Below are 13,083 nucleotides of genomic sequence, written 5' to 3'. Positions count from 1 at the left end.
GTCATTGTGTCTGTTTATTAGGTACAGCTATTCACACCCGTCGCCACGTAAGAAAACGTCACGCTTCAACATTCACTGATGGCTTGGATCACTGGAACTATCATCTTCATCTTTTTTCTCCTTTCTTTGTCTCCAGACTGCCGGAACTTCTTGGACGCATGTTTAACCAACGTCCCGGAGAAGCGCCCAACGCTGGGGGACCTCCAGCTTCACCCCTGGCTCAGATAAGCCCGTCTCTCTCACACACAGACACACACTTCATATTGTGTCATATAAGTGTGATACATTACCTAACTTTCTTTTTATTAACTTTTTTACAGGAAAAGTGTGTTTTTAGTTTTTTTGGCCTATTCTAAATTTTGTTATCCTGAAGTTCCTGTAACCCCCCCAGCCGTCCCAGGAAAGGGGATCTCTCTTTGAATGGGCTTTCCCCAGGTTTCTTCCCATCGATCTGGCCCCCCGGGGAGTTTTTCCTCGTCTTCATAGAGAGCTTGGGCTGGGTCAGGAGCTCCATCAAAATTGGCCTAATTTGATTAGTTAAATGTAATGAAATACTTTAATTAATCAAATAAAATTTAGTAAAAGTCTGAACATTTAATTTCCATCAAAATAAAACTTGTTAAATTCAACTTTGGTGAGAATACTCTTTTATTACCATTTCAAGGATTGTTTTTTTACCCAGAAAAGAAGAAAACTGAAAATGAATCAGGTTAAAGTTTAACTACTGGCCTGCATTTACCAGTAAGTGCAAACTCTCCACAAGTACCACTTAACTCAGGTTTCCCACGGCACCTGTGCAGAGTTTCTGTTTACAGCTCTATATGTCGACTTATGCTAAGTTAACCTGGCCTAAGAGCCTCACAGAGATGTCAGTCCTCTCCAGTTTTGCCCCAGAAAGTGGTAAAAAATTATTTTTTAATAGATCCTGATTACATAAAAACAGGTTTTATGGTTTGCCCTCATTGGCACTGATTTATTATTTCCATCAGTGAATGAGAAATGAAGACGCTGAAACAGCCTCAACGAGGCTTTTCACTTCTATGTATAGCTGATTCGACCCACCAACAGCAGCGAGGACTGGAGTGACAGTAACCCAGTGACGTGCGAGGAAACTTTCTGCACAGCCTCACAATTGGTCGACCTCTGATTCCATTCACGTGTTGCCAGGGAGAGGGACCCTCCACCCAAATCACATAGCGCACTCCCTCCTATGGTATTTTACTAATTCACACAGGAATGCACCGTCCAGTTGTCAAGGGACAGAAGAAACTGAGCTTTTTTTTACAAGTGTAACTTCAAATATGTTATGCAATCATTATTTAACTCTATACACAAACAGATATCAGTGTGTGTGTATATGTAAGGACATCATGTCAACAATAGGGTTCAATTTATCAACAATTTGATTTTGTCTTCTTTTTTGGTTCTGAACAGTCTGTCACCAAATAACAAGATGAGCCTCAATTTGATTCTTACGTTTATACAAAGTATGATTTCTATTAAGATTTCTTTTTCACCTTTTCAGCAAATTAACTCCAAGGTTGTGTATACAGGTGGGAAGAGAGTTCGTATGCATAACTGTACAAAACAATAATTACACAATTCTTCACAGCATCTTAATATGTGCGTTATTTACACAACATCTCTATTTAATTATTAAATCATCATCAGTACCTTTATTATGAAACTGCTGATTAAGCTGCATGGTTTTCTTCACCACAATACACAAAAGATTTTAAAGATTTCATTCAGTTTAATTTTATTGTATTTGTGCAGCTCCAATTCACCACTACAGACACCTCAGGGTGCTTTATATTGCAGGGTAACGACCCTGAGATATATGAGTGAAATGTCCAACAAACAGACGAACACCTGCGAGCACGACCTGGTAATGGTGGAGAGGAAGAACCTTTCAGCAGAGTCAGGCGAGGGGGGGGGCAGGTTTCTATGTGGTCTCAGTGCATCATGGGAAACCCACAGCAGCATATCAATGAGGTCGCCTGAGATCACCCGATCCACCCCTTAATGAAACCAGTTATAGGCCCCACATATGGGTGGGCTGAAATTTGGCGTTCTATTTTGATTTTTTCCAGCATTTTTGAGCCCTCACAACTTCTTAAGCACAGGGGACAAGTTTCTATTGCTGGAAAACAATGCTTCTCTTGCTCTACATCTTTTTTATTGAAAATAAGAGCCGTCATACTGAGACTTAGAGCTGAACAGTGGGAATTTGGCTTTAAACTGTGACACTTGGAGTGGGTTTAAGACCCAAGTGTCATCGAGGACAGCTACGGAATCCATGAAGCGTGTTTGAGGCTGGTGTGGGCGAGTGGGTGGGCCCGGGTGACAGAGGTGCAAGAGCTCGTAACTCACACACATGGTCAGCCAATCAGCAAGACCTATGGGGGCAGAAAGCCGGTAAGTTACACTTGGAAACTAACAAACACATAATAACACAGAACGGACAGACAGCAGAAGACAGAAGGAGTCACGAGAGGAAACCTCGATCTCTTCTGCAGGATTTCAGCTGAACCCGAGACCAGCTGACTGAGCTCCTAAGGTAATGTGCTCTTCTGTGACTGGATGTTTGAGTCAGACTTTGCTGAGCTGGAGGTGTCCTCACTGTCAGGTCACAGAGTAAGAAGGACGTTTGAGGCTGATGGAAAGTTTAGTGATAGTTGCAGCATTTCCAGAGTCTAACATGTCGATCTTGCATGTCCTGAAAGTCTGATTGGCTCTTAGATGAAGCTCATCTGTAGATAAAGCCTGGTTAATTCCATATTATCAAAGTAAAGCTCTTCAGGTATCCATTCACGCAGGCTCTGTGCGAGCACTTCCAGGACAAGTGTGGCCTCTGTGAGTGGGAAGAGTGTCTGTTTTGATCCCCCTGTATTCGCTGTCAACATGGCGAGCCCTGAGGAAGAGAGACTTTGACAGCTGGACTGCCTCAGTGGAAGGCATGCAACCGCCCCTCTGTGCGCTATTTATATTCACCTTGCCGGGCTTACAACCGGTGTCCCTTCATTCACACCCCACCACGGCAAATGCCACCACATTAAAGTGCTTGTCAGCTACAAATCAGTGGTTTCTACTACGGCTGAATTAATCAGGGTTCTTGTGTTGCAGGAACCTAAAAGTGAGGCATAAAGGATTATTTTAGGCTCAATTACTGCCTGATATTACAACCTGGTATTTGTCATATCATATCTGCCATATCTTGTGTAAATATGACAAAACTAGGGTTGTATAATTAAGGATATAAGAATGAAATAGTTTTCCTGCTTAACATAAAAATGTAGGATAGATATTTAAATAATTAATGAAAAAATAAAACATATTCACATATTCATACATATTTCTCAGTGGTTCCAACTGTTGAAATAAAAACAGAAAAGATATCCAACATCACACATTTCCGTACAGTATACAGTATTCCTGATCATTTTATTATAGGACAACTCCTGGCTTTAGATGATGATTCATTTGTTTTACAAAAAAACGAATGGATCCATCTGCACACCAGGGAAAGAAATTAGCTGAGCAGCACCTAAAAAATCTGATCTATAGTGACCCCAAGTGGTTAAACTCCTTACCTGTGCAGGTCGATTATAACGAAAAAGCAAACTCAGTCTATTATTTTGTTCTTGTATAAAATTAAAGCAGATTTAGGGATAAGCATTTGCATCTGCTGCCGCTCAAAAAGCTCACATATTAGTTTTCTTAGACAGGCCTACTGATCATAAAATGCTTCTAACCTTGTTAGAAGTCTTTTTAAAGCATTTAGCTTCCTTATACTCTAACTTATTAGCAGCCAAGCAAGACAAATATCTCCCCATTCACTACAAGGGTTGGGGACCAAATTATATTTAAATATTCAGGATGAAACCTGCTAACTTTGGTTATTCTCAGACATTTTATCGCCAAGAAACAACAAATGTATCCATCCTTTATCCGCGCACACGGTCTCTTAACATTATTCTACATAGTACATAGTACTAAAAGAACAGGGTCCATTCTGTGTGGCCAAGTTATCCACACCAGGGTTTTTAGTAGGATCTGACTTACTTCAAAATACTCCGTATGAAACTTACTGTTTTGGTTTCTCTTCTTTTAAACATTTTTCCATCTCCTTCTCTCCTCCAGTTCTAGATGCCGACCGACAGCGACAGAGACATGGCCATACCTCGGTTGTTTAACTCCAGCACACCCTTCATCATCGTGGCCGGCGGATCTGAGATCTCGTTTCTCACCAAAGTGGACGACAATCAGGGATGCGAGGAGGAGAAGGACTCGCTGGTCCAAGCCATCGGCCCCCACCTGAGTCAAGTGATGCAGCGCGGCACAGCCAAGCATGTTGTCACACAGGGGCGTGAAGTTTCCGAGGAGAATCCGTGTGTTTCTATAGTCGCGCAGGCTGAGCGTAAGTAAGACTGAGATCAGATCTGAGTCAGGACTGTTTTACATTGTTTTCCTTTTTGTCTTAGCTACTTGCATCCTTCTATTACTTTGGTTTAAAAAACACACAATGAAAGCACATGTAGAGTACATCCAGCACAGGTCTCCAGTCTATCATGGGGCTGCACAAGACTTAATGCAAGCCCTGAGGGGCCAAAAGACTTCATGTCAGCACAAGATGAGTACTTCTTTAATCAAAGGGCTTTGATCTTGCTTTTAAAGAGTAATGACTAAAACAGGCTTAAAGGTTTTCAATTACCTATACTTGTTTTGAGTTGTACATCAGCACTTTTCAGGTTTGCAGATCAGCTGCTTATGCAACCGAAGATCACTAATGTTCACTACCAAGTAGGTGTATTAAAGAAATGGTGCATTAGCTCCTGTTGTGCAAAATGACATAATAGCAGCTAAAAGCTTCCAGAGAGGAATGCAGAGAAACCGAAGACAACATTTTTACTGTTACACCTCTGAATGGAAGCATGCAGTTGTAGCACATGGACCAGTTAAAAGGTCCAGGCTTTTTCTCCATTTACACATTTTCAAATCTCGTTTATGAACTTTAATCCACAACGAGACTTCTCTAACTCTAACTCCTACTGTTTCTCTGTCCCAGGAGAAGACTTCCAGGAGTTCAGCCCGACCAACACTCAGTGCCCCTACTCTCAGTCTCGCCTCCTCCAAAAGCACAGGTAAAGAACACAACACACATTACCTGTGCACAGGCTTAAATGCCCTCCATGGCCAAAAATATAGGATACAGGTATTATATGGCTTCCATTTAGCTTGTACGTGAGGGTTCAGGGTTCTTTATGTGCCTGGGTATGAAGGAAGCTTTTGTGCTCATGACCAGCTACATATTTGTATTCATAGACAATAACAAGGTTTTAGCTGTGCTTTTTCTGTGTGCATGAGACAATGACCTCTTCCTGCACTTTAAATAACTCATGTGCTCCAAACAACATTGTGATCAGCTGGATTTTAAAGAAAGCATTACGCTTTCTGTGTGAGAAACCAAATCTTCATACTTCTTCTCATTTGCAGGACTCTCGGTAAGGAAGCCGCCTTTGTGAGCGACTCAGATGATGAGAACTTTGAAACAGCCACCAAATTCCCGCGCTACCACCTCCAGAGAAAACAGCGCCGGAAAACCAGAACCACACAGAGCCTGGAGGAAGGGGAGGAGCCTCCTATCATCCAGGGTCTGTGGGTGCAGGAGATTGATTGGCTGAAATCAGCAGACAGAGAGACGACTTCATCAGCTGAAATCATACCTCCTCCTCCTCAGTTTACTGACTCGGCCTCAGACCCCTGCAGAGACTCGTGCATGTGTGACAGCTGCAGCTGTGCAGACGTTTGTGACTGTGTGAGGAGATCAGAGGAGGCGTCGCCGTCAGAGGACCAATGCAGATCCGTAGATACAGAAGACACATCCAGCACCGACCACAGAGGAGGCTCGGGCTCTGATACCGACTCCGTTCGCACTCATGAAAGCGACTCAGACTCGTCTTATGACGTTGATGTTGGCACACAAGGCATCATGTCGACCTTTGACCTCATGTATGTGTCTGGATTTACCCCTTCCTCCAATGCAGGATGGAATTCTGACTCTAGAGGAAGTGTGCAAAACTCACTGGGAAATTCAGAGTATTCCCACAGCCTCAGCACTGAGAATACATCCCAGTGTTCCTTTGGGTTTGATGACATGAGTGACACAGTTTTAGATGAGCTGAGGGGCAAAGTGGCACACATACCAAAGCTGCTTGTTTCAGCTTTCTGCAGAGATTTCATCAAACAGATCCTAAACAGCTGGAAAACATCGAAACCTGCAAACGAAGGACTCATATTTCATGACGTAAGACATTCACATCCAGTCTATCCACACTGTTTTTGTTTATGGACAGTAGACAGCAGAAGCAGTAGTATTCAGTCGCTGCAGGCTGCATCAGTGCAGCATTTGGTTCAGCTTCTAAGGAGATGCACATCAGGTTACCTCGTAGCGTTTCACAAGGACTCGAATTTAAGTAAAAATTTCTCTTTAACCAACAATAATGAATAACAATGTTTTTAATTCATAATTTAGTAAAAAATGAATGAAGTGTAAAAATCTGTGACATCTAAACTCTGAATGCAGACGTTTCACCACTTAAAGGTGGAAACTTTTACTTCGTGTACAAGAAGATGAATACATGTTGATGTGAATGTTTAGAAGCTAAAGACACATTTAAAATACAATAAAAGTTATGAGCCAAAAGAAATCAATAAAAAAATAAAAATAAATAAGGTAACTTACTGTTAGCAGTTCTCCAAATGGAGAAACCTTTGCTGAAGAGCGGCCTCTGCATCAGTGGGAACAACGCCAGGATGAAGAACTGTTAGCAGTAACTTGGTCTAGATTTGAATACTGGTGGTGAGGTAGGTGAAGTGGCCTGAAGGGAAGGCTCATCTGGGATTTCAGCGCTTAAATGAGGAAGACTGGCTGTAAAAGGTTTTTTTTTATGGGGGATTTGTGATGTAACTCGTTTCCTTTTTTCTCTCTTTGTTTCATCAAGCATCTCCAGCCCAGCAGTTTTCAGTACAGAGAGGGAGAGGAATACTTTGTCCTTCATCACATCCAGAATGGATCATATGGTGATGTGTTCTGCGTTCGTGACAGAAGCACTGGCTTCAAATGTGCTGCCAAGAGGGTAAGCCAAGATCCGCTGAGTCAGTCATTACAATCCAGATGTGCTCCACCCGGGAGGTTTAAACTCCCGAGAGCTGACATGCTGATTTTATTTAAACTGATTTCTGTTATTTAGCTCATTGTTGGCTGTTCTTCTCAGATTCCACTGAGTCATTTCAGCAGCGAGGAGGTGAGCACATGGAGTGCTCAGAACTCTCCTCGAGTCGTGGAGCTCTTTGGAGCTGTGAGGGAGGGGCTTAACGTCGTTCTCCTCATGGACCTGAAGCCAGGTAACCTAACTACACGCTACAAACTGCATAAAAACCGTCTGAGCAGTCTGAGAGAGTAATCATACTCTCCCAAACCCCATCAGCTTGTTTAGCCCAGCTTCTAAAGGAGATGAAGTGCCTACCTGAAGATCTGGCCCTGCATTACCTTCATCAAACACTGGGGGCGCTAGAACACCTACACCAGAGAAGGGTGGTTCATTTGGATGTCAAAGGTATGTGTTCTGTTTTTGTATAATGACTTAGATCTGAATGATAATATGTAGAAATTAAGAGAATTCAAACCCTCTGGACATTTTAGAGTGACCAGTGTGGTCCTAATCATTTTATATATAGGATAAATCAAATGTGCAGGTGTATGCGGACGTGTTCAGGCATTTTACTTGAGGAAGTAAAAAAATATCAGCAAATACTCTTAAAAATAATCATTAAAAGAAAACACTGAGAAGCAGGAGCTTTAAGCGTCTGGCCTCTTTGCATTATTCACTGAGTAGACAAAAACAATAATGATGTCATGCTTTATTTTTAGGCAGTGCATTTTATAGCAAAATTTTTCTTAATTTATAGAAGTTGCTAAAAAATAAAGGACACAAATATATAGGTAGTACTTTTATCTTTGGTTCATTATACACATTATTTAGGCTCATTTTGACTTTAACTTGCAATGGAGACTTTTACTTGTTTTGGAGTATCTTTCTACTGAGATAAGACGTGCTAAACTCTACCCCGAGTTTTTTGTGAGACCCCAAAGTACCTTTGCAGAGATTTTATATAATCAGTAGAACATACAGAGAAAAGAGCTCAGCGAAGCCTCAAGCTGGTGGTTGTGCTGTCAGCTAACATCTCCTGTGATGGTACCTAATCCTAAAGGGACACCTCACCCCTAAACCCTCGGTAATCCCTGCTCATACGATTGAGCAGGAGGGGTTTGCTCACATTAGGCCCCTCTATTGTGCTCTGAGCTCATGTCTAAAAGCTTCGCTCATCATACATCTGTCAAATTACCCACTCTCATCATATCAGATAGCACAAAGTTCCTGTGCTTTTTTTGTAGATGGTACCTCATTCTACCTCGAGATGGCCGTTCACGCTTTAGCCCCCCCATGCACCCATCACTCTTACAGCCTCTGACAGCCTCCTGCTTCTCAGTCAACTGTTTCATAATGAGCACCCAATGAAAACAAGCTGTCCCACTGAATCCTGCGTGTTGATCTTATTCCAGTTGACAATGTGCTGCTGTCTGCAGACTGCAGAGACACATTCCTCTGTGACTTTGGTCTCTCAGAGACTTTAGATGACAGTGGATGGAGCACCAAGAATTTCAGGGGTAAGTTGATCCTCAAAAGTCTGAAATAAACTATGGTGCAGTTTACAGATGACTAACCTTTTGGTTCAAACACCATGATTTTTATTGATCTAATTAAAACACACACATATATATCACAGCAAACTGTCAGTCTTTTTAAAATCTACTTGTGAAATGATCTACTGCTTAGGCTCCCATAAATACACAAAAAGGAGTTTTCAATGAATAAATCTGCCTTTCACCATCATCTTTCAACCTTTAAACATTCATATCTTTAAAAGATAGCATGTAATACTCTTAGCCTACCGTGTTAGCATTCAAAGATTTGCAACAGTCTTCTCAGTATTTGATTATTAACCACAACGCTGGACATATTTTGACCTCTACATTGTTGTGAGTGGCTTTTTGAGTTTAAAGACTTTCAATTCATTTAACGTTTGTGAATGTAGGAGCTGCATTCCCCGGCACAGAGACCCACATGGCCCCTGAGGTGGCACGAGGGGATCAACTCTGTGCCAAGGCGGATGTGTGGAGCAGCTGTTGTATGCTACTGCACATGCTCAATGGATGCCAGCCATGGATACGTTACTATTCCCATCCACTGTGTCTCCAGGTAAAAATCTCTTATTTGCTGTTTGTGGAAAATCAGACAGTTACAGGCTGAATGGGACAAAACCACACTTGCGTATTCATCTGTTTTAGATTGTCAATGAGCCTCCGCCTCTGTGGGAGGTGCCATCCAAGTGTAACAACTTCACAGCTAAAGTGTTCAGGGCCGGACTCCAGAAGGACCCCGAAAGAAGAGCGTCAGCAACTGAGCTCAGGAAGAAAACCACCAAGGCCCTCAGAGCAGGTCCATGCACCTTATGATCTTCTAATCATTTAAGTGTGTACAGTTTATATTACATTAGAGTTGTGAGAGCAGTGAAATCATGGCCCACAAACTAAAATGAGTTTAAATCACGATACAAGCATTCAAAGCCTTTAGAGAAAAGCTGCATGTAATCACCAAACACATAAAATTAGCCAAAATAAAGCCCATCTTATCAAAACAGCTTTTTGAGACAGTAATCCAGTAATCCATGCCTTTGTTACATGTAGGCTGGATTATTGTAACGCACTTTATTGTGGGGTTAGTGATGCATCCATTAGGCGTCTGCAGGTTGTGCCAAATGCTGCAGCACGTCTTTTAACTGGAACAAAAAAGTCTGAGCACATTACCCCCATTTTAATTTCACTCCACTGGCTACCTGTACATTTTAGGATTGTTTTTAAAATTCTCTTATTAGTTTTTAAATCTCTTAGTGGCCTGGCCCCCCACCTCTCAGAGCTACTACAACCATATACACCTGCCCGTTCCCTTAGGTCCGCCAATCAGCAGCTCCTTAAGGTACCGAAAACTAAGTATAAATTTAAAGGTGACCTTTTGCTGTAGCTGCTCCAAAGTTGTGGAATGATCTGCTCTTGCACGTTACGCAGGCCTCTTCTCTTTCTGAGTTTAAAAGTCTCCTTAAAACATATTTATTCGCTGAAGCCTTTGGCACTGTTTAAGGGGGTTGACTCAATTTTTGACTCAACATGTTTTATTTTATTTGCGCTATTTAGTTATTTATTTTATCTTATTTTATTTTATCTTATTTTAATTTTATTTTTACTTTGCTTATGTTTGCATGTACAGCACTTTGTGAACTCTGGTTTTATGTTAAAGTGCTTTATAAATAAAGATGATTTGGTAAAACAAATAAAACAGATTATATAATATCTCCAAGAGGGAGTATCTCCTGAGGAAAATAAAATAGGACCTGTATCCAAATCCACTTTTTGCCAAAGAAGGGACTCAGCTGTCTATAGATGCCAAGTATTTTAAGCATATTGTGACACTGCAAATTATTTTCTCCACAGTTGGAGGTCTGAGTTCTTGGTCCATGAAAAGCGCCTGTGAAAAACTGTATCATGTCCAGAACCAGAATGAAGACGCTCGCTGCTCTTTGTCCCATCAGATTCAGAATAAACCATCACATACTGGCTCAGCACCTGCTATGTACTGGGTGAGCCCCTGGAGAACTGCAGCAGTAGACGAGGACAGCAACGACTGGTCAGAAGGAAACTCAGACAAAGAATCTGAGTTGGAGACATTTTGCTTAACTGGGGAGTGGGACTCTGAGCCAAAACCACTGCAGGATGATTACATCACAAATGACAAAGACTGGAAGACTGGGTCTGATTCAGAGGTAGATATATACATGGCGGAGGACGAATATATTCAGGAGAAGTGGCTGAAAACTGACAAGGACTATGAGGGGGATTGGGAAGAGGAAGGAGATGAAGAGGAGGAGGAAGAGTGGGATTCTACCGAGTCCACGGAGTATCTTCGTGCTCTCCGAGGCCTTTTCCCTTTACTGCAAAAAAGTCACCAGATAGAAGAGAATTCATGGGGATCAGAAGCAGAGCTGGAATACCTCAGAGATGGTGAGTCATAAAACAACTCATTACTAAAGCCCCGAATCATATTATTATAATAAATGTGGCTCAGATGAGGTTACAGAGCTCTTTGTTCTTCGTGTCATATTCAAAGATACACTTTTAAATGGGACATATTATCCTCTTTCTGTTATTCTGTCATTTATTTGCAGTTACAATGATGGACGCTCGTAGTCTGTTTATATAAACCTAATCCCAAAATTCCAGCTTCAGACTGCAATAAACACTCGTTTTCATGCATTTTTAAACTCTTGGTTCTGCATGATGTCACAGAGACAAGATATCCCTAATATGGTCATTTCAGGCACACATCCACATGATCTTCAAATGTTTTGTTTATGGGCACAGCTAATCAAACAAAGTCGGTTTAAAGGGACTGGAGCTAACTTGGCTTGTTTCAGACAAGGTTGTCAAAGCCTCATCAGTGTCCGCTAATAACAGAAACTTTTCACATGTTGTCCTTTACTAGATGTGACTAAAGGTACCAGAATCAAGACCCCGTCCCCTGAACCTCGAGATGAACCGCCATCCTGCTTCAGCTGCTCTGACACATCGCAGATAGATGCCTCAGAGAAGGTGAGTACCCGTGCACGAGGGATGTAGCCAACCTTGACGTCACTTACTGGTTTGCAAAGTCTTCGCCATCTTAGCGTTTAGAAACCAGACATGACATGACATGCTTTGCTTAAGGCGCTTCTTCACTGGCTTGAATTTTGAGACTGTTACGCTACGTCCATCTTTTACATAACAAACATGAGCATGCATGCTTCGTGTTTACATTTATGTACAAAATAAAATCCTCCTCAAAAGAAAATCTTCTTTCTTATTTTTAGGACTCTGATCACTCGTCTGATGACCTCAGCTCTGGCATCTTTTCCTCCTGCAACAGTCAGACTGATGCGTGCTTGGAGTGGTTAGCTTTAGCCAATCGGCCGTCCTCACAGTGCTTTGAGGGTAAGATGGCAGGGACGCACCTCTGTGCTGATCGAGGGCTGTTGGCAGAATTTTTCTAATGCTCTGACATTTGCAGGTATCGATATCTGGATAGAGGACCCCGAGGGCAAGTGTTTGAGGATACGCGAACGTAGGCGGATCAAAGTGGGCCATGTTGCCATAGGCATTAGTGATCAGGTATGAGAGAGTTTTAAGATGTCCAGAAACCTTTTAGCCATCAGACCGAGGTTTCTGTTTTGTTTCCTCAAAGTGTATTTTGGTTTGCTTTTTTTCTCTTTTCTTATTTCCGGAACAGAAAGTGAAATGTCCCGAAGTACAGTTAAAGAACAAAATTGGGGAAGTTTAGATTTAAATCTGTAACTATCTAATGAAAGAACAAATATACTAAATTATCATTACCACTTTGCAAATACATCTGACACCCAGTCAGCCAGAATCCATATGAATAATTACACCTGTTGCTCAGATCTCAGGGAAAGCCTTCACTTTGGAGACTCTGGACAGGAAGACGGTGTCCTTTGAACGAGAGATCAGAGAGTCTGGTCTGTGGCTTCGCTGTGTTCCTGCTCCTGACAGATGCCAGCACTGGAGGTGGAGAGTCAGAGACGGCAAGCTCGAACTTCGAGAATGAGACGGATATTTTCTGTTCTCTGTTGTTGTTTTGGTCTTTTGCACTAATTTAATTTGTTTTTTCCATTGGGAAAAGCTTTTAAGCACTTTAAAACTTTTCTCAGTGCATTTACACATAGCTCAACATATATAATCCATTTTGACAGAAAAATGGGCAAAATAGCTTAAACACAGGAAAAACAAAGATACCAATCAAGCACTTTATTAGGAACACCACACTGGGTTCAGGTAGGCCCTCTCTTTGCTACCCAACAGCCTCAGTTTACTTCCTGTGTTGCCAGAGTTGTTCTTCTGGATTCAGACTTGCT

General features: G+C 41.8%; 1 protein-coding gene across 1 annotated transcript; it reads left to right on the top strand.

Moving 5' to 3' along the window:
• The first annotated feature begins 2,392 nt into the window (after positions 1-2,392).
• Positions 2,393-12,824, top strand: map3k14b (mitogen-activated protein kinase kinase kinase 14b). Its single transcript, XM_013908944.1, has 15 exons — positions 2,393-2,560; positions 4,144-4,420; positions 5,069-5,144; positions 5,497-6,307; positions 7,005-7,139; positions 7,278-7,407; positions 7,491-7,619; positions 8,627-8,731; positions 9,160-9,323; positions 9,413-9,563; positions 10,613-11,179; positions 11,661-11,767; positions 12,025-12,145; positions 12,222-12,322; positions 12,612-12,824. The coding sequence occupies exons 2-15, from the start codon at positions 4,150-4,152 to the stop codon at positions 12,774-12,776; spliced, it is 3,033 nt and encodes a 1,010-aa protein (XP_013764398.1). The 5' UTR covers positions 2,393-2,560; positions 4,144-4,149; the 3' UTR covers positions 12,777-12,824.
• Positions 12,825-13,083: the final 259 nt, after the last annotated feature.

Source organism: Pundamilia nyererei, unplaced genomic scaffold (assembly GCF_000239375.1).
Source record: "Pundamilia nyererei isolate P.nyererei 1_Seehausen unplaced genomic scaffold, PunNye1.0 scaffold00017, whole genome shotgun sequence".
Classification (NCBI taxonomy): domain Eukaryota; kingdom Metazoa; phylum Chordata; class Actinopteri; order Cichliformes; family Cichlidae; genus Pundamilia; species Pundamilia nyererei.
The sequence above is the reverse complement of the archived record's forward strand: the minus strand, read 5'-3'. Positions and strand labels throughout refer to the sequence as shown.

Coding starts and splice junctions, on each gene's coding strand:
- map3k14b (XM_013908944.1), top strand. CDS start 4,150: ATGCCGACCGACAGCGACAGAGACATGGCCATACCTCGGTTGTTTAAC. Junction 9,564..10,612: donor CACCAAGGCCCTCAGAGCAG/GTCCATGCACCT, acceptor TTTTCTCCACAG/TTGGAGGTCTGAGTTCTTGG. Junction 11,768..12,024: donor AGATAGATGCCTCAGAGAAG/GTGAGTACCCGT, acceptor TCTTATTTTTAG/GACTCTGATCACTCGTCTGA.